The following is a 21,392-nucleotide window of genomic DNA, read 5'->3' as shown; positions in this document are numbered from 1 at the left end:
AGTCAAGAGGCAGCCTGTGTCTGCCCTGCCTGGCTAGTTCTAGTTCGAACTGGAACTTCCGTGGCTTGAGCACTAGCCAAATCCTACGGCTTTACTCTTCATCTAAATCTTTTAGAAGATACTAGGATATACTGATGGCTGAGCAGGAACAAGCAAGAGAATAGTTAATGTTTGCTTTGGTCTTCAATGACCTAACTTGCTCAGCCTGTATCAGATAATCATCAGCCCGAGTAGACGATGTCTTCTCTGTGGAACTGTAAACAAGACAGCTATGTTCCAGAAGCTGACAACAGCCCTCTACCCATGCATCAAAAGCAACTGAGGAGAGAACATCACTGGCCCTATTCAGGAACAATTGCCACATGAGCTTGCTGTATTTAAACAAACCTTCCCTATATGCTTCCAGCCACAAGAAGGAACCTCTTAAACAGATGTATTCTGGGCACACCAACTAATGAAATTGCATAGACAGAGGCAGGGATACTGGCCCTGCCCCTACGTGTCAGTGCATGTAGAGGGCTAAAGCTTGCAAGAGTTTAAGGAGGTTATCAACCAGCAGCTTAAACCCAGTTCTATTGATCAAGAATTGCCCCTTTCCCTACTATTTTATTCCTATCATAAATACATTTCCATACAATATTACTGCTTATCAGAAATAGGCAAGGCATTCTATGAATAGCTAAATAGGGCCACTTTTAGAAGCTGTATGCTCAGCTACTCTGAGCAAGGTTTGGACTATTTGAGTTCTGTACAGAAAGGCTTGTGGTCTGCCCAAGTCAAACACAGCATGCTCATATTCGTGCCAGTGGCAAACCCAGATTACTATAATAACCAAAGTCAGCACACACAATGAACTGCAGTGAAAATTACAAAGCTGTTCATACATTTTTATTGTTTTCATTTACAGATGGAAGGGACAAAGTATTTGGATACATATTCTAACTTGATCACTTTGTTTTGTAGAAAAGGCTATATTTATAACAGTCAGCACATCACAAACAGGAAAGCCTCGTGGTTACTTGAACTTCTTAATAGTGTCTTCCAGCTTCTCTTTGTTTGCACCAGAAAATTCGTGCACCTAGGAAGACAAGAATTTGTCATTAAAAAAAATTAAACTCGGAGCCAGTTTTGTTTCAAGACAGCCTGGAAGACATTTTAATAAGCAAAAAAATTCAGGAGCTCTTTAATTTTTTTCTTCCTCAGGATTTGTATATCCGTGTTCAAAACATACTGGGGTGGAATGGGGGCTATGCTCCCTACCAGCTCTGTTGATAGAGCTTAGGACACGGTGTGCCAGAATAAGTCTTGCTGGATCTTAATACAGCTTTTGCACCTCCATGTAAATCCTCCTCAATTCAGGAAGGATATTGGATCGAGAACAATTTCTTAGAAAAGATGCCGTCTAATTTCTGTCATGGAGGAGGGGAGAAGATAGGCCTCATGAACTCTTTTTAGAATAGGTTTTTGTAACGACGGGAAGTGTAAAGGTCTTGCTCTACATTAGCAACATGTGCTGAGAAATGGTTACTTTGACAGTCACCTTTTTTTGGAGAAGACCCTTTGAGGCATTACAGCAAGACACAGATTCCCTTCCCAGTTGCTTGATTAACCTGGTAGGTCACCATGACAACCCCCTACCCCCAAAATCCCAGGGATAGAACTGGCAAAGACAGTGGCCTGAAATCCACAAGATCCACACACACACAGAGTGAGATTTTCACACTCCCACTGAGAGCCTAGGAATGTTCTCAGGGTTAGTCCCTCAGGAATAGCTGAAGGAGCAAGTGGGGGGGGGGGGTCTGCACTGTGTGTGGGGGAAATCCATGGAAATTGCCACTCTCTTCCCTAGATGAGTGCCTTGAAATCTTGGGAAGCCAGTGTTCTACATTTGTGTCAGCGAAGCTCCAGGCTCTCTATTGCTTCTGTCCCTCAGCCTTCACTCTGCCACTCAGAATGCAGGTTCAGACCAGAGAGTACAACAGCAAGGTGACAGCCATCGCTTCATTCTACCGCCAAGCTCACAACAGGGTTGCAACCTCTGGGATTTGTTGTCAAGGCAGGGAATTTCCACGCCAGCGTTAAGATAGTCCTACAAAGTTACACCCATGGCAGAGGCAGTTCCTCAGCAGCCTCTGCATTTTTCATGTGGTGCACGCTCTCTCACTCTAAAGAAACAGAACAAGAGCGGCACTAAGGAAGATGTCCCACTTCATGGACTTGCTAAGAACACCTGAGAGCCAGTTTGGTGTAGCGGTTAAGAGCAGCAGGACTCTAATCTGGAGAGCCAGATTTGATTCCCCACTCCTCCGCTTGAAGCCAGCTGGGTGACCTTGGGTCAGTCACAGCTCTCTCAAAGCTCTCTTAGCCCCACCCACCTTATAGGGTGATTGGCATGAGGATAACAACACACTTTGTAAACCCCTCTGAGTGTGGCATTAAGTTGTCCTGAACGGTGGTATATAAATCGAATGTTATTAAAAATGTATCCACGGAGCTGCCTTACAGGCAGCAGCTCTTAGGTCTTTCACATCACCCAAGCCTTTTAAACTGGGGACGTTGAGGACTGAACCTCGGACCTTCTGTATGAGAAGAAGGTGCACTACCACTGAGCCATGGACTCTCTTCAGGGCAGGGAGGCTTTCCCAGGATGGGAGGGTGGGGGAGAGAAGAGGCGAGAAATTATTCACAGCCTTCTGCAGCTCAGAAACCCCAAGAGCTAGGATCACAGGAGGACTGACAAATCTTTTTAGCAGCCTGAATTTTCTAACCCGTCACTGACAGATCCCAGGATTATATTGTACTGAAAAATACTACGAAGGTACCAGGTTTTAAAAATAAGTCAATATTAGTATCGTAAACTTCTTTTCGCCAAAAATGTGGGAACTACATACCTTTTCATTATTCTTGTAGAACTGGAATGTCGGCATGCACTTCACATCACACTGTGTGGCCACATCCTAGAAAAAATAAAATAAAAAGGCTATCTAGATTAGTCCTGCAAAGTACTTGCGCTACTGTGCAACAGGGAAAGTGCCTGACTTAAGAAAACCAAGCCACTTGGTTAAACAGGTATTATTTGGGGCCAAGATGCCACATGGATCGAACAAGGCTGATGCAGAAGTTGAAGGTTTTGGATGTATTATGCATCCGTTTTGTGATACCGATTCTTCAAGTAAAAGGAGAAGACATGGAAGTTATTAACGTCCTGGATCAACTGCTTTCTCCAATAAAAAAATGGGTGTTATGCCACTTTAACCATCACGGCTTCCCCTGCCCCAGAATCCTGAGAACTGTAGTTTGGCAAATGCCAATCATTTCCATGTAGAATTTCCAGGCAAACAGAGCAGCAATTATCAGGATTCAAGTACAGTTGCACCTTGAAGATCAACAATGTTTTTCTAGGGTATTTCATGAGCCAAAGTTCGTTTCCAAAGATAACACGGCCATCTACCTGGAACAATTACAGAGTCCACTGTAGGAAAGTATTACCCCATTCAACTTGTTTTATATCACAGATTTTCAGTCTTCTTTACCAATCAGTAAGAGCTCATTCACATTCTGAATTAATTAAGGAATCTAAGAATGACCAACTTTGTGTTCACACACATGATGGAGATGTTACCATTTTGATATCCTGACATCTTAGTAGCGACTTCCCCCTTTTGCTAACTAGCCATAGGAATAAGTCTCCCTCTTGTCCTTTTGTTTCAACACTGACTTCAAGTGTTTTTGTACTCCTCAACTCATGTCCAGGCCCAACGGTGTTACCCGTGGGTATAATTTTGAGATTAAGCATACAGATATCCACCTAGTAGTATGTTTGATTGTAGCTCAGTGGCTAGCATTTACTCTGAAAGAAGTGTAGCCATTACCCTGTATTTAATGAATGGCCCCAGGTTCAAAGAACTCATCGCTAAAAGGGGATATCAAAAGCCAAGCAGCTGTATGACAAAGTTCAACCACTGCTCTCAATATTTTAGAAAAAAAGGAGTACTGGTTAAATAGAAGGTAACTTTGTAGACTGGTTTTCAAAAGTGAGAGATCCTGCTTGACCAGGTAGAGGCATACTTCAAAAGATGATTCATACTGATTTGTTCCTTGTAACTAGTCAGTCCCCCAAGCATTACTGACCCAGGTAAGTGCTCAGAAAGTTGCTGTGTGTATCTGCTTGTGTTTTTGCCCAGGAGGGAGAAGGTGAGCCCTTGACTACGCTAGTTTTTGTGGTTCTAGACTAATGTCTAGAACCAAATGTCGTATTTCAGCAGCACAAGATATAATTTCATGCTCACGTTAAACCATTCTAGGAGATTTGGTATTTCATTCAAATTGGACCCTCAGCATTTACACATTTTCTACTAGATAAGAAGTCACGGTGGCAGAGTTGTAAGTTTCAAGCTATGAAGGCTTTTGGTAACCAACTGTCAACAGCATCACTAAAATCGGGTCAAACGTTTATTTCTAGTGCTTTACTGCATCCTTTGATATTAGCTTTTGTTATTGCTGATGGTTCTACTTCTATTTAAGTGAAAGGCAAGTTGCCTTTTTACATATTCTAGAAAAAGATGGTTTTCCAAGCATTGTGAGAACCGGGTGACTAGATACCCAGAACCACCGTGCCTTTAATAGCTCTGTAGAAAAGGAAATTTGAGAAGGTAAAGCAGGGATTCCCCATCTTTTTGAGCCTGGGGACCTCTGGAGGGTTGCAGGCACAGCCACAAAATGGTGTTGGGGGAGGGAGAGCCAAACACGGAACAGGTACCACAGAAGATGAAGACATGCATAGGAAGCCCAAATATAAGAGGTGGCAAGATGAGTATTTTTTAAAAAATACACCAGGAAAGAGGAGAATAAAATGAATACTAGGGTGGCAGTTGCTGCTGAAACATTATTTTAATTTGCAAATCCAATCAGATGTCCAATGGCCAATCAGGAGCCCAAACTCGCCATGCCCACGTTCTAAAAAAACTTGGTGAGCATCAGGAAAGGTGTCAGCAGGCCCCGTGGCCCCCACAAGCACCATGTTGGGGACCTCTGAGACAGAGCCAGCGATGCTGAGCAAACTGATGTCAACCTCACTCAAATGTCCCCTTCCACCCTCTGATCTTCTTCTGCCACAGGAGAAAGGCAGGTCTGAAGTTCCTGGTCTCCCTAACCTCTAACACCTGGAGATCCAAAAGTGCCAACTGCTTTTTGACTAAAACCATTTCTAGTGCCGACTCTCCCATTCCCCTCTGCTGTCAGTCCAGTAGGGCTCTAACCCAAACAGCAAGAGGTCGTAACGGTCAGATCAGCGACCCGATTTCAATCTATGCTCAAGGAAATCCTGCAGTCTCCATGAATCTTACCAAGGATTCCTCAACAATGAAGTTTAGTGGTAGGGTCTCTGCCAGACCAGCAGATCTTATGAACTTTTAAATCTTGCTAGACTGCCATCATTCTCCAGTTAGGTTTTGAGAGGTGAAACTTACCTGAGCTTCGTCCACGTCAATTTCAAGAAATAATACGTCTGTGTACTTGTCACAAAGACTCTGGGAAAAAAATTGAAACAAGACTAAGGCAAGGTTTATGAATTTATAAAACAAAACCTTGATTTAAGAACATACTAGGAGCCTGAGGCAGATGTTGCTTTGATGCACTTTGCTATACGAAGCTTGCAACAGGTCAGTCACCTTTAAGTGGCTCAAGTAACCCCTTTTGGAAGGACCTGCTCTCAACCCCGATGCATAGAGAGCCTCTCACTCTTTGCACAGACACTAAGAAGTGGCAAAGACGGCAAGGCAAGATCCCAAGACTGCTTGCTTTCAGCTGCCTTGGTCAAGGTCAACGGATACTGCATTCTAACGCCCTCAGCCTGGAAGACAAGCATCCAACTTCGTCCCTCCATCAGGAAAGTGAGCAACCCTGGCCACTCCCAGCAAGGTCCTAGGAATAATATTCTTTAGTTTTCCTTTGTTCTTGGGTTGCATAAGCATCACTGAAGTTTGGAGGATTTTTTAGACAAGGCAACTGCAGTTCTGGAAGTGATGTTGTAATGGCCAGGGAACACAGAAGGCAGATTGTTAAAGCACGAGAGGACATACCAAGTTCGAGTGGCTAGATGAATTTCTTCTGCTACTACCCGAGTTTTATCTACATAGTTGCTACCATGAAGAATGGATATATATGTACATATGCTTCATGCCTAATATATAGCAGGGGTGGCCAAACTGCGGCCCGAGAGCCACACGCAGCTCTTCTATACATATCATGCAGCTCCCAGAGGTCTCTGAGCATTGCTGTATCCATAAAGTTTATTTTAGGTTAGTTTATTTCCCTCCCTCCCTTTCTTTCCTTCCATGTCTTTCCCTCCCTCCCATTCCATCTTTCGTTCTTTCTTTTCATGTCTTTCATATTTTCAATTAAAACATCAGGGTTGTCAGGTCCAACTTAGAAAATACTTGAGGACTTTTGGGGTGGAACCAGGAGACTTTGGGGGTGGTGTCCAGCAAGGATGTGACATCACTTTTGTAATGTCACTTCCAAGTCAAAGGCTCTTCCCAAGCCTCATCCCTTCCGATGAGGTCTCTTCCCACATACTGCACCAAACCCCCACCCCTTCCTGTGATGTCACTTTCAGGACACTCCCCCAAACCCACCTCTTCCTCTGAAGTCACTTCAATGCATCATGTCTTGTGGCTCTCAAACATCTGACATTTATTCTGTGTGGCTCTTACATTAAGCAAGTGTGGCCACCCCTGATATATAGCAGAGCTTGACACTCAACTTGAATTCTGTACCAAGCTAAATGTGACTCTTTAAATGAAGCATGCCATTTTCCGTGGTTTGTTCCAATTTGCTGGGGGAAAGGGAGAAGATAACATATACCATGTTTGGCAGCGGAAAGCTTAGGACGCCATCTTCCAGCTTGCCCAAGGACTGCAGCATCTCTTTACAACAATAAGGGCTAACGTTGGTCAAATGAACAAACTGAAGTTTTGATTCCTCAATGGTCACAAGCCAGGTTCTTACAGAACTGATGGCATATACTTGGGAAAGAGTGCCTTCGCTTACTTACATGATAGAAAGGCTTGATCATTTTGCATGGTCCACACCAGGTGGCAGAGAAGTCAACAACCACAAGCTTGCTACCAGCACTAGCCAGGTGTTCCTGGAATTCAGTCTGCAAAGAGAAAGAAAGAACGGGACCGGCTTAAGAGTTGTGAAGGAACAGACTTCCAAGCCCCGCACTCCCACTCCTTCAGGTTGGTCCCTGGGAGGTTATAGCAGGCAGGCAGACCCTGCTCCTCCACCGTGAGGTAGATTTTCCCTCCAAAACTGACGAGGTTGTTTATTAGGGCTGGGAAGCCTTTGGTAGAGTATATTTGGGTGTAACTGTTGTCCCACCTTCAAGCACATGTGTATATAGTTGGTTTATTACCCAGCCTAAGTTTAAGTAGAGGAAAAGCAGAAGCCCGTGCTCCTTTAAGATGAAATGGCACTAGAGGCTAAGAAAAGTTTTAAAAGATAACACCAGATTTATTCAACAGGCAGGGTTGGTATGAAGACAGACAGGGAAAGGAAAATGGAGGTAAATTTAGTTTGTTGATCAAAACTCTTCACTAGCCTGAGGCACAAGAGTGTTCTTAAAAAGCTTAGTTTCAAATATTGACAGTTCTTAAATGTGAGAGGTTGGTAGATCCAGACTTAATTAAAGCAAAGTTCCTTCATTGATTTCACTTCACAGCTAAGGTGTCCAGACTTTTACGTGGCACATTTTCCTTTTACTGCAGACCCAGGGTACTCAGGAGTCCACACCCTCTTTCCAGACACTGGGCAGGAATTTTTCTTCTACTCAAGACATAACTCTGTTCTTTTGGCTGAAGGAGGGTCTCCTTGCTGCCCACTTCCTCTGCCAACCGCACACTCCCAGTTCTATCCTGTCTGAGTAACGTTAGTACTGGCTTTCCACCTTTAGTTCACCAACTTTTTAATCAACCTTAAGCTGTCCCCGTAAGGGCAAACTTTCCCCCTCTTTTTCCTCACACATAGGAAACTCAGTCTGACCCTCCCTGTTCAGATTCCAAGCTTCAACTCCCTCTCACAATCCTGTTAAGCTCCAATTTGTGACCTTTTCACTGGCCACAGAGTGGGGAGCAGCATGCCAATCATCCTTCTTTCAGGCAGTTGTTTTAACCCTCTACCTGCCTCTCTCTGGATGCAGCATTTGGTAATCCTGGCATTTAATGCCCACCCCATCACAGAGGCTGTAAAATTCTTGCAGTGGTCCCAAATCTTTGCCTGGCAGTGTCACCCCTTTCTCTTGCTTACCGGAGGGGTGAAACACAAACTAACACTTGCTACCATCAACTCTTGAGTGTATCTCCTGCTATACTCACACATCCAGCACTCTTGTACTTCAGCAGACATTTAGAATCTACGCCTTCTGCTTCATTCCTACAAGCTGATGGAGGGATGGTCTATCACAACCTCAAGCTATCACACTCCAGGGGTGGCAAGTGCCCCTCCCTGTTACTGCACTTCAGATAGCAAGACCAAATAGATATAATATGTTTCCAGAGATCACACTGTGAGCATTTGACAGATATGGAAGTTTGATAGATGAATACAAAGAATATATATGGTCTGTTCAAGCATTCTGGCCGAAGAAGGGTCTTAAGCACAGGAGAAAACACAAGAGTCCCCTTTCTCAATACTTGGTACTTATTCTGAACGATGTTTAATCAGGACAGGCTAGTATTACATGCAATTGCTGTCTTTTAATATTACCTTTGTTGTCACACTTGAGACTTCCCCCCATTATCTCTCACCACAGGGACAAGATAGAGTCCCCTTATCCGTCACCATTTGTGCCCATTCATGGTGAAGAGTAAGAGGGAAGAAGATTTCTGTGTCCAAATAATTCATAATTTACTTCAGGGAGTCTGCCTCACCTTGGGATCATTTTGATCTTCCGGCTTCAAGAGGAAGGGTAACCTTCCAGCAGGGTGTAAGGTGGTAAAGCATAGTTCTGTTTCAGCTAGAGTCCTTAGCAAAATCAAAAGTTGCAGGCTTCCTGCTTGGACCCCGAAGGCCTCATCTCACAATTCAGCCCTCTCTGACCCTTGGAGGGGTAACCTTCCAGCAGGGTGTAAGGTGGTAAAGCATAGTTCTGTTTCAGCTAGAGTCCTTAGCATAATCAAAAGTTGAGGGCTTCCTGCTTGGACCCCGAAGGCCTCATCTCACAATCCCCTCCTTTCCACCAGCTACAAGTTTCCTACTGCTCATACAAAGAACACATACACAATGACTGTACTATGAGTTCTTAGGAGGAGGGCATTTCTCCACAGTAGTAAGCTGTAAAAGGTCAATTTTTTCAGCTCTATACCACTGTGTTGCAAAGCATATAAAACCCCAATGGAAGAACATATAAGGTCTCTGAAGATGCCCATCTGCCTCCTCCTGGGTATATAACGTAATCCAGGAAAGATCTAGAGTTACAATAGAAGGCAACTGTGCTCAATTTTCCCTGCTACCTTCCTTCCATTACACCACAGTTCATCCTTGAAGCCGACAAGGCTCTTTAACCGGTTTCCAGCCAGGCCAGAAACAAACCTTATAACAGAAACAAGCAATGAACCCTGTCTCTCCATTTGCTAAAGACTCTTTGCTTTAATACTGTGCTGGGGTATAAGATCTATACTTCAATAGGGACTCTTTGTTTAGCACGACTAGTTACGCTTGTCACCTACGGCTTCCTTATTTTGGAGTGTTTCTGCAAGAAATAAGAAAGAGAGAAATGCAGAGTAACTGCAAAAAAAAAGTTTTAGTAGGTTGAAAGTACTGGACATTTTCTCTTCATCTTTCAGCGTTTTCCTTATTTTGGAGTTCTTCACGGGAAAGCCCTGGTTCTAGCTTAGGAACTATGCAGAACTACTGACCTTCTGAGTGTCCTTAATGCCTCATGCTACAATAGTCTTAAAAGGTGCTACTGGACTCTCTGCTATTTTGCTACCGCAGACTAACACGGCTAACTCCTCTGGATCTTAATGCCTTGCTGAAGCTTCCTGAAGCCAAGAACAGGAACTGCAAGTCCTAGAGCAGAGAGGCCAGGAGTCAGTGTAATGCTGGCCACGGCTGCTGGCAGATGACCATTGGCTAAGGTCCCACGGAAGTCAGTGCACTTTGCATTCGGCCTAGCAAGTCTTAATCCAGGACACTCTCCAGCTACTCTCCTAATTAACCACATGTACATTTTTCCCTTCCTCCATTCAATCCTCCCCACAACCCTGCACAGGTATCATTATTATTAACTTCATTTACACCCTGCCTTTCTTTCCTGGTGGGACCCAAAGCGGCTTACATCGTCTCCTCTCCTCCATGTTATCCGCACAACAACCCTCTGAGGTCGATTAGGCCAAGTGTGTGTGACTGGCTTCAAGGCTGCCCAACAGGCTTCCATGGCAGAGCAGAGATTCGAATCAGGGTCTCCCAGATCCTAGCCCAGCACTCTAACCACTACACTATACTGGCCCTTGCCAGGTTGATTAAGCCAAGGGCAAAACTAGACTTTACAGCCAAGTGGGGACTGGAAAGCAGCCCTCTCCAGTTCTAGCCTGACCCTCTAGCCACTCAGGTTCTCAGCTGTATGAGTGTAAGCAGAAAAACCCCTTGCACACGTTATGTGAAGTGGCCTTAAGGAAGCTGCTGCTACTCTAACTTCAGATCACTTCTATAAGAGTGACGGGTCTGATCCAGACTAAACCAGTAAACTGCAAAGATTCTTCCTTCCTGCTGCAGATGCCCCCTTCCCCAGAAGCAACATGGCATCCAGACTGGCATCCAGGCCAGTCTGGATGCAACCCAGTAATTCTAAGCCTGTTTGTTTAGGACTGTGCTAAGCAAGCACACAAAGCACTTTGGACACTTCAGAATGTTAAGATTCGTATATTCTTGGTCAGTATGAGATGGAGCCACAGCTGGCTCATGGGAGCGTATCAAGATGGGAAGCTGTGTTAGTCTGTCTCCAGCAGCAGAACAGAGCAAGAGATGAGTAGCAGCTGTAAGAATAACAAAATTTGTGGTTGGAGAGGAGCTTTCATGAGCCACAGCTCACTTCTTCAGATACCTGAAGAAGTGAGCTATGGCCCACGAAAGCTCATACCCCATCACAAATTTTGTTAGTCTTATAGATGCTACTGGACTCTTGCTCTTTTCTACAGTTAGTCTTGCTTTCATGAAAAAAGAGCCACATAAACTGCAAGTTGCCTGCTGTGGCATTCATATGCTGGATAAAACAACCACTATGAACCCTCAGAGGTTTGTGGGAATGCTGATGCCATCTGAAGAGGAGCAATAAAAATGTACTATCAACTTCTCTGTTACAAACAGCCTCTGAAAAACAGTGACTCCCAACTGTCGGGGCCCACTTTGTTCTCTAACCTGCCTTCAGTATTCCAGTTCTAATGCTGATTTTACCTTCCAAACATTGTTTTCCTCTCTCTCATGGAAATAGTAGTTAGGTCAATAACTAGAATGCCTTCATTTTGCAACCAACAAATTTTAACCAACAAATAACCTCATTTGCTATTCAACTGGAGCCTGGTGCAGGAAGGGCCTTGCTCATGAGGAGACCTCACCGAGGGAAGGGCCAGGATGGAGCGCATCCCTTTGATGTGTAACAGCTGGCCCTTTGGGAAGCAGACCCCACCCCTCCAGCTCCTTGAGCTACCTAGTTCAAGAGTATCATCCCACTGGACTATAGCAGGCCCACTCACCCCCACCCAAAATACTGGGAAACAGCAAGAGTAGGTCTTATTTGGTCTCCACCCACAGAAAGCAGCAGCCCCCGGTACCTCCCTAGCAATGATGTGAGGCAGTATGTTTTCTGAGGCAATATTTTTCCATGGAAAATTTTGCATTCCATATATGTAAATAGTCTATATGCTTCACATCAATCACTTTAGACGGGCTAAATCCTGGATATGAAGACAAGTCATAGGCCTGTACATGGTGTACTTGCCTTCTTTGGCAACATTAAGTATTTAAAATTGAATAAAACATTTCCTGACAAACTCACGCTCCCTAGCATCACTTGCTTGCCCAAATGTAAATACACACAAGCCAGAAATTACGCGAGATTGCCAGAACTGGAAAGAGGAAGAATTAATAGCCAGGCCAGAACCCTTTTTTAAAAAAGCAGGCAGAACACCAGGTACGGCTTTTAGGCCAAAACCCCTGCCTACTCGCCTATACAATGAGAGAACGCAGCCGTGTCACTTGACAGGAAGCTGAAACATGGAGGAACAATGTCTTATTTGCTTAGTATTCCGATCCCTTTCCCGTAAATAAATTAGGATTCTAGAACTGTCTGGTCAAGATATGAGAGGATCTGTGAAGCATTAAGAAGTGGTGTGTGGAAAACAAATTCCCCCAAGGCTAGAAAAAATAAGGTGTTGGAGCAAGGAATATCACTAATAAAAAGATGATGGAATGCCTACCTCAGCAAGAAGGGTTAAGAAACCCACCCACTCCTATTGTTTGCTCTGGGAGATCAGGAATTCATAACTTTTGTAGAGAACGCTGAACAGTAGACTGTTGTATGAGAGAATTTGCTAATGAAGAGGATGCTGAGTGACGGCTCAAGGGCCCGTTGCTAATTCCATGCATTCTCAACCGAGACATCAGGCTATCTTCATGCTCAGTAGACACACTTGCTAGGCAATGGTGGGGGAAGATTTGCATTGTAGGAGTTGCGAGGGTGGTTATGAAGAAACCAAAGGCAACCTACGGATAACTGCCAATGTAGATTTTGACTCGCCTACCTGCCTTCTCCTCGGGCCATAGCTTTCAAGTTCAGTTGGAAAGCTTGCAAATAGGTTTTTGGTTGCATTCCCAAGAGATGGCCGAAAGTGCCTGCACTTTGCATTTCGCAAACTGCACTGAAATACCTTATGTCAATATCTATTTCTGTTATATTCTGGACAGCACTCCAATCTTCTCCTGAAGACTACGAGGTTTGCAGAATCTCACCTTCCTGGAATAGTTCACAGCTACTCAGAAAGCACTAAGTTTAAAGAAGGTTAGCTGGCATGTCAATTTAACATTATTACCAGGTAACAACAAGAGCCCCTGAATGTTTCACCAGTGCGGCTCCTAGAGTTTACTGCTAAGACCACTAAAGACTTTCACAGCTTATCCCATGTTTTTCCTTATAACATACTACCATTTAATAAGCAACATACGCATTCAGTCCAGGGTGGATTAAATTTAAACTGAATCAATTTAAATTATGATTTAAATCACTAGTCAGTAAGACTAGCTTTAAATCATAGTTGTCTACATAAAGACTCCAAACAGCTTCTTGTGCAGATCTATTCTACTCGCAACAATCTTCTATTCATTGAATTGTTTGAAACTTAGCACTTAAGAGGTAAGGGGTTGGTTCTGTGTTCAAAGATTTGCAAAGGAACAGTGGGATAAAGGTCTTTTTCTCAACTGTGTATGTTTATTTTATAAACCTTTTTGCTGTGAAGACGGGACATGTGATCTCTGCAGGCACAAATTCAGTTTTGAGAACTGTAAAACCAAGCATCTGTGGTAATATCTTCTAGATAGAAAAGTTGCCCAATAGTCTTACAGGAACCTCTGGAAGAGCATGACATTGTGCATGGATTAATGGAATTCGTTAACCAAAAAATCCAAACATTGCATGAATATACAGCCTCATGCTACATAATTAAAAACGAATCCTTATTTCATGATGATAACCTTTGGACTATAATGTTAGAAAACTATTTTTAGATAGATTTTTCCTCAAAAAACATTTTAAAATCCAATTTAAATTTTAAAAATCCATTTTTTTTAATTTTTATTAAATACAAATCATTGATTTTTATCCACCCTGATTCAGTCATATCACCAATTCTCCTAGCCCATTGTCCCAACATGCATCCACTTTAGAACTATGCTAAGGTGAATCATTTCCACCATGCTATCCCATGATTCCTTTCACTTTTGAGCGCGCCCTTTACTTCTCTCTCCCCAACTGACTAGCAGGCAAACTGTTTCCCAGTATCTGACCACAAGATGGCATCCAATGATACTATTAGCTACAGTTGCATTTTTATAAAAACCATAAAACCATTTTTTGTTTCGCAGTATGGTCATGTGAATATATGAACATCTGAACACATGAATAATTTTGAACTGAATGGGTATTTGATCATATGGATGGATGGAATTGTGCAATGTGGACTAGTGGCTTGAAGAATTAACTGACATGCAGCCTCAGCTGACAGAAAAGCCTAAAAATGCAGCTACAATTGCTCTGCTGAGTGGATTGTAAGGAAAAAGCAAGCGAGCTGGGCAACTCTGAAAGAGAAAGTGCTTTGGATAATTATAATTTGGAGTGCATTTGGAATAAGAGGATAATCTTCTCTTTCCTGCCAACTTTGTCATTAGTATTATGAAGCTTCAGCGGTAGAGCCCAATGACATGTGCCATTTTGTTGCTGGCTGAACATTATGTATCCACATCAAAGCAATTTACCTTATATAAAGTTTCAAAACTACCTAATTAAGTTTTTACCAAGCCAGTAGTCAGTCATGCATCTTGGATTCACAAATACGTTTAGGAGATGCTAAAAAGCATTCTTTTTAACATAAAGGATTTAAAAATTATTTACAAGATACACCAGCGTAACATGAACACTCCTAGAATTAGAGTTTGACCAAGGATTATAAGACAACAAATGGGGGACCCGCAAACACATGCAGGGACTCTCATTTCACCTTCCCCCTCTTCCTGGTACCACCGATGTCTTCACCTTTATCTGCTTCCTTTTTTCCTACCCACCCAACCTACCTTTTATCAGCTTCCCTCATCAGAGAAATGTATTATTGATTTGCTTCATTTATACTCCACCTTAGGGACCCAAATCAACTTACATTTATTCTTCCCTCCTCCATTTTATCCTCACAACAACCTAGTGAGGTATGTTAGGCTGAGAATGTGTTAACTGGCCTAACGTTACCCAGTAAGTTTCCATGGCAGAGTGGGGACTTGATCCTAGGCCTCCAAATCCTAGTGTGAAACTCTAACCACTTACACTGGCTTCCAAGGGGCAGCTGCTGTTGAACAGTAGCAAGTAGCAGCCAGCCGTGCATGACTCATGCAAGTCACCGGGTAGTGAGTCACCTAGCAGTTGGGGCCTGACCCCAATGACTCTTTCCTCCAAGGCCAAAAGAGTCCTGGAAATGACCCTGCCCTGTCTTTTACGGACAAAAACCAAGTCTTGAAGGCTTGCAATACTGTTGCCGTTGCCTAGCAACGGCAACAGAGGCATCTATTTCTTAAAGCTACAGGCACCACTTCTATCACAGGGGATGGTGGTTAAACCCAATGTGTTTTTTAAAAAAGATTTTATTCTCTGCATATTTGGGGCTTTTTCAAATTTGTAGAAAGTCCTATCTTGTCTGATCATGACCCCAGTCCCAAGCATCCACAGATTTGGCCACAATGAGAATTAGATAGCCTGCATCCACATGAAGCAGCCATTTGACTATCAAGCCTACTTTGTCTACTCTGAGGGGCAACGAGGCCTTCCACATCATCTGAGCCTTTCCAGTGGAGATGCCAGGAGTTGAATCTGGGACTTTCTGCATGCTCTGCCAAGGAATATTGCTCCTTACCCTCATCCAAATTTAAACAACTGAGGCCCTGCTTTATGGTAAAGGCCTTTGACCTATTCAACATTCTCTTGGGCAATTCTGACTCCAAGTCCAATAATATACCTACTAGGAAAAAAAAGGCGGCCTGTTTCAGAAGCCAATAGCAATGTTCCCTTAAGAATTCAGGGACTGGAAATTCTGGTTCCTTGGTTTCAAAAAACCTAAACTACAGCACTTTCATTCCCACCTGACTCAGTTATATACCACACATAAAGCATTTCTAGAATCTCCACAGGTATGCTTCAGGGAAATCAACAAGGAAATGGCCCAGCTATAAAGAATGGAAAGCAGCTCATGAATTGCCTCAGGACCCACCACAAAAAAGGAACGGAGAACACACAGGCAAGTTCAGCGCTCCAGTACTGGGAGCTGCCAAGAATCTTCACGCACACATTTAACTGTGCAGGGAATAAACTTTTTATGTTGTCAGTGCTACAGCAGCTGTGGGGTGTCCCCACCACGGAGCAACATTTCCTATGTTCTACGTATATCGGATAGCATGGCACTCTTAAGGGGCATCCACATATCACTGAATACTGTATTACAGCAACCATTCACCTTCTGGTAAGTCTAATCTCTACCGGAAAACCCCATGGTAAGGGATTACTATAGTGCAATTACAGCACGGTATCCAAGGCAGTGTTTCTGCTTACGAGAAGTCTCTTTTTAGAAGTGTAACTAAAATAACACCACCATTAAGGTCCGAGTCATTCTAGCCACAGTAAGGAAGGCAACTGGAGAGTTGCAAAATTCTTTCCGAGAGACCCTTGTAAGAACTAATTTGATTGAAAAGGATGCTGAATGGTAGGTAGACATATAGAAAGGAAAGACAAGCACAAAAGAACATCAAAGCAGCGCTTTAAAAATGAAATTAAATAGAGCAAAACCCATGTTCAACAGCATCTTAAAGACCAAATAAGTTTCCAAGGTATGAGCTTTCGAGAGTCAAAGCTAGTTGGTCTTTACGGTGCCATTGGACTGGACCTTGCCACCCACCTGAAATTACTTTCATTAAGTAGAGAAGCAGTAATTTGGATGACAGTACAATTAAAGTCACAGGAGATATAACTGGGAGGAACGGCAGAGTATTTAAAAGACAAAACTAACCAACCACAATCTGAAAACAGGAGATCAGGCCAGAAGTACATCTACAGCAGAATCTGAGAGCAGAACCACAAGTGACAAAAGGCACAGATTGGACACTTGTCAGCTTCCCTCAAGTTTTGATGGGAAATGTAGGCATCCTGGTCTCGCAGCTTGGCTCTCTGACTGCTGTCCAATGGACTTTTCAACTGTCACTTGTCCAACATTCCGCCAAGCTGCCTACATTTCCCATCAAAACTTGAGGGAAGCAGACAAGTGTCCAATCTGTGCCTTTTGTCACTTGTGGTTCTGCTCTAAGGTTGTAGAAAATAGCGCTGTGATGCACAGGGATACAGCCATTTCAGGTGTTAAAGCAGACACTTTCCTAGTGCATGGGGAGCCCATCAGAGCATAGCAGCTAAAATCAAGATACCACCACCTTAAAGACAACTGAGAGGAAGGGCAAAGCGCAAGTATGTTCTATCATAAAGTGGGGGAAGAGCACGTTAGAGGAATGTTGACAGATGACATAGGAGGCCAGGAACAAAGTATGGTGTACGGATGAATGCTGAACTAGGTTTGAACCCACACTCTGCCAGGGAAGCTTACTGGGTGGCCTTGGCCCAGTTACACTTAGCCTAATCTACTTCACGGGGCTATTGTGAGGTAGATAAGGGAGGAAGGGGAAGAGTTTGTTGTAAGCCACTTGTTGAGGAGGGGAGCTGTTCATTGCTATAGAGGGAGTAGATCAAGCAGGGAAGAAGGATCCAGGATTAAGATTAGGAGACCAAGAAGAGGTAAACAGCGGAAAGACCGCCTTGGCAAGGATCTGCCTGCATTGATGCTCTTCCAAGAGTGTAAGACAGGCATCTATTAGACGTGCACCGGGGGAGAAAATCTTGTTTCTAAGCTGAGGTGGACTCTATGACCCTTGGACACTGGCCAATTTCCATGTTATATTACTATTTGCAATGGTCTTTCCCCAAAATTAGCCACTAAGTACAAGCCAGGTAGTTCCTTGTTCAAACTTCACCTTTATCCTAGTTAGCATGAGATCCCACCCACCTGAACTTCTGCAATATTGGTGTGATAGTGGTCAATGTTTGCCTACCATACAGTGTTCAGCAAGTACATTTAGATGCAAAGCACTTTGTACAGGCTGCTGAAGAGTTTGGATCAGTGGACCTCAAACTTGGCAAGTCCACAAGCCCCAATTTTAATTAAACTTCAGACTTTCCCTTCTTCTCTTGTTGGCACACACCAGACATCCCCTTCCCAAAGAAGATATAACAAGTAGCCCAGTTTCCCATGGAAGCTTCCATCCGCCCATGTTCTCAAAACAATACTGCAAGAGCCACGCAGGTTTCCCTTTAAAAGCCAAGTACAAGAAAAAAGGTCTTAAAGGGCAGACAGTTCTTTAGGGCCCCAACTCCAAAGGCTCCAACCCAAGTTCTAATCAATCTCAATCCTTGACTAGGAAGGACTTTACACCAGCTACAGGCATCAAGCCCCTTCCGTATTGGTTAACGTTTGGCTAGATGTCAAAGAAAAAGGGATCTGAAAAAATTTCTAGAGTTAACTCTTAGAAACCAAAATTCAGCATCACACAAATTTCCATAATTCAGCTGAAAACAGCCACTTGTAATAATCTACAAGTCTACCTCCCTCTCTATGCTAAAATCTTTCCCACTAGAACATAAACTACAAGCCAGTTTAGTTTTACCCTGGAAGTAACTATGTCTGCATTAAGGCTGTATATCCTTGGTGCCACTCCATCAATGAGAGTTCAAAGAGCCAAGCTACTGTTTCCTAACAGCTGATCAGCCTGTTTTTTTTTTTAACTAAAGCTCAAAGCTGGTCTGGAACCTAGACAATTATGGAAGACAAAAGCTCTGGAAGCTCCTGACCTTCCAAAGAGAGTTTTGCCCTCTTCTTCTTTTGTGGGTATTCCCTGGTGCCATTCCTAGGAAATAGCAAGGGGCTCCATTTTCCATTAGCCAGAGGATACGAGGAGGGCTTGCAATACCCTCATGGGTACCCAGAAAAGCTGGCCTACAACATGCTATTCTTTAGCCTTCTTTACACCAAGTATTGCCAAATCACACATCTATGCTGCCTTATTCACACATGAGGCAGGCGTAGAAGCTTTCTACAAGCTTTCAAGCACCATAATCGGTTTCTTGGAAGTATCTGCAGTGAGTGGAAAGGAAAGCAGCAAACATGTCATTTCAGTTGTCCCTATGGCATGTGAACACTGAAGATGACACTTATTTTTTTCAGCTTAGCCACAAGAGATAGTTATGCCAGAGAACGAAAGGCAGATGCGATGATAAATGGCCAGGGAGACTTGTTTGCCATTTATGAGTCACAGGACCAGACAGCGTCCAGAGAAATTTACAAAGAAAGTTTTCAGTACATAATGCGCACCTGCAAGGTCTCACGCCTACACTCAGTGTAACCAGAAGCATAAATCGGATGCAGCAAACTGCAAGCACATGACAGGCTAGCTGCCTGACAAGGAGGACAAGTCGCAGAAATTCTGGTCCAGTCCCCACCCTACAACCTGCTGAAAATGAGTTCCAGCTATTCTAGTATTCATGCAGAACTCTGCACTCCCGTATGTACATAAACTCAAGTTTCTGATACTGCTTTGTGTATGCAGGTCAGGTGATGCAGCTCTCCAACTGGTTAGGGTTTCAGTTCTCATAAAAGAGAAAAGTTTCCATTGCCATTGCTGTAAAGCAATCTGAACGTGAACACTCCAACACAATTCATGTGATTGTTGTATCTGCTTGAGAGCCAGCTGTTTCCAGAAGCAGTCTTCCAAAAACAAACACAAATGTTCATTTGTCGAAGGAAAATAATCCTGAAGCTAACCTTCTCTCCAAGCAGAAATATGGTAGACGGGACTCCCCAAAAAACAACTGAGGCAGTCCCTGCCTGCAGAAGGACTACACAACATCAAAGATCAAACATTTTATGTTCTGCTCTACACCCTCCAGAGCACAGACCCCATTTCTACCCACTACCATTAAGTGGCTAAGGGTCAGCCTGAAAGAGACTCCACTGTTAGATTTACTACAGCAGTTTGCTGTGGCTCAGGCACTGCCTCTGTTCCCTGTATCACCTTCCTCCTTCCTTCTTCTAGATAGTGAAAGCAACTGGGTAGAGATCTCTTTACTGTTCGGTTGGCACTGCAACAGTTCCCAGAAGCCATTAAAATGTGTTGCAAGAGGGGGGGAAACAGAACAGCAATAACAATGGATAGAATCAAGGACAAAAGGGCACACTTTCACGCATTAAAAAACCTGCTTGCTCTTACTCCTAAAGAAAGTGACTTCCCTTAGCCAGATGACGAATCTGAACCACTAAAGCTTGTCCTGTGCTTAAGAACAGGGGGGGGGGGGACTGTCATACTTCCAACAACAACAACAAAAAAGCTACACCCCAGTTTTACTTGGCTCATTCACCGGAACAAGGAAAGCCAGGCACTTATGGTTCCAGCCACACCACAGCTGCAAGTGCCCACACAACAGGTCAAGTTCAACCAAGTGAGCAACAGTTTCATGAGATCTAGGAGGAGCAAGTGCTTAGATCGGCTGTGGCTGTTGCCCCAGGAGACAAAAAGGAGCAGTGAGGCCAGACATCCAAACAGCAGAGACCAACAACAAAGCTTTCAGGGTGTAAGCTTTGGAGTGCCAGAGCTCCCTTCTTCAGACACTTCTTCCAAGGAGCTCAGACTCTTGAAGTCTTCCACCCTAAAAATCCTATTGGTCTCTAAGGTGCCCTGGATTCAAATCCTGATTTCGAGAGTCAGACCTCCCTTCTTCAGACGCTTCTTCCCTTCTGCAAGGAAGCTCCGACTCTGAAAATCCTCCACCCTGAAAACCTTGCTGGTCTCCAAGGTGCCCCTGGGTTCCAATCCTGCTGTTCCACTGCAGACCAAGACCACCTGCAACGGCCATCCAAAGCAGCTGAAACAGGGGGAGGGGGGGCTGACAAACCTCCCCCCCTTTCCCTCGAGGGGAGCAACGCAACGCTCAGCCAGAGGCTGATGCAACAGGGCGAGCCCCAGGGGGGTGATTTTTCCCCCAGCAACACCATATGCGTCCCCCATTCCCTAGCGAGGCTGGCCCAAAAACGGGCGCCCAATGGCAGCAGGCGCTGGAACCAAGTGCAGAGAGAGCAGACGCACCGGCGCCTTGGCCAGCCACAGCAGCGCCCACCAGCCCTCGAAAGGGCCCCGCCAGCGCCCGCCCCCCCCCCCGTCAGAAGAGGCCCTGCGGCGCTTGGCGGCGCGCTTGGCGGCCCGCCCGGCCCCCCGCCGCGCCCCCCGCAACTCTCACCAGGTTCACTACGGATTTCACCATCGTTGCAGCCGCCCAGTGTCCGCTCGTGCCCCCGACGCCCGCCTGAGTCCCGCTGGTAGCTTCCGACGCCGAGTGAGGAGCGCCGCCTCCCTCCATCCTCTTATGTACGGCTTCAGCGCCCGCCCCAGAGGATGCTCCGCGCAGGCGCCCTGCGGGCTGCTGAGCGGCGGGACGGGCGGGGCAGCCGGAGCGGAGGCGCCTGCGCAGACGCGCTTCTCCGCCTCTGCCCGGG

The 21,392-nt window shown here is 44.6% G+C and overlaps 1 protein-coding gene across 1 annotated transcript; it reads right to left on the bottom strand.

The window, feature by feature from the left end:
• Positions 1 to 873: 873 nt before the first annotated feature.
• LOC129335072 (thioredoxin-like) lies at positions 874 to 21,244 on the bottom strand. Its single transcript, XM_054987529.1, has 5 exons — positions 21,137 to 21,244; positions 7,055 to 7,159; positions 5,469 to 5,528; positions 2,892 to 2,957; positions 874 to 1,078 (listed from the first exon to the last, which is right to left on the bottom strand). The coding sequence occupies exons 1-5, from the start codon at positions 21,158 to 21,160 to the stop codon at positions 1,016 to 1,018; spliced, it is 318 nt and encodes a 105-aa protein (XP_054843504.1). The 5' UTR covers positions 21,161 to 21,244; the 3' UTR covers positions 874 to 1,015.
• Between the last annotated feature and the right edge of the window lie 148 nt (positions 21,245 to 21,392).

The sequence above is a fragment of the Eublepharis macularius genome, chromosome 8 (genome assembly GCF_028583425.1).
Source record: "Eublepharis macularius isolate TG4126 chromosome 8, MPM_Emac_v1.0, whole genome shotgun sequence".
In the NCBI taxonomy this organism is placed as follows: domain Eukaryota; kingdom Metazoa; phylum Chordata; class Lepidosauria; order Squamata; family Eublepharidae; genus Eublepharis; species Eublepharis macularius.
The sequence above is the reverse complement of the archived record's forward strand: the minus strand, read 5'-3'. Positions and strand labels throughout refer to the sequence as shown.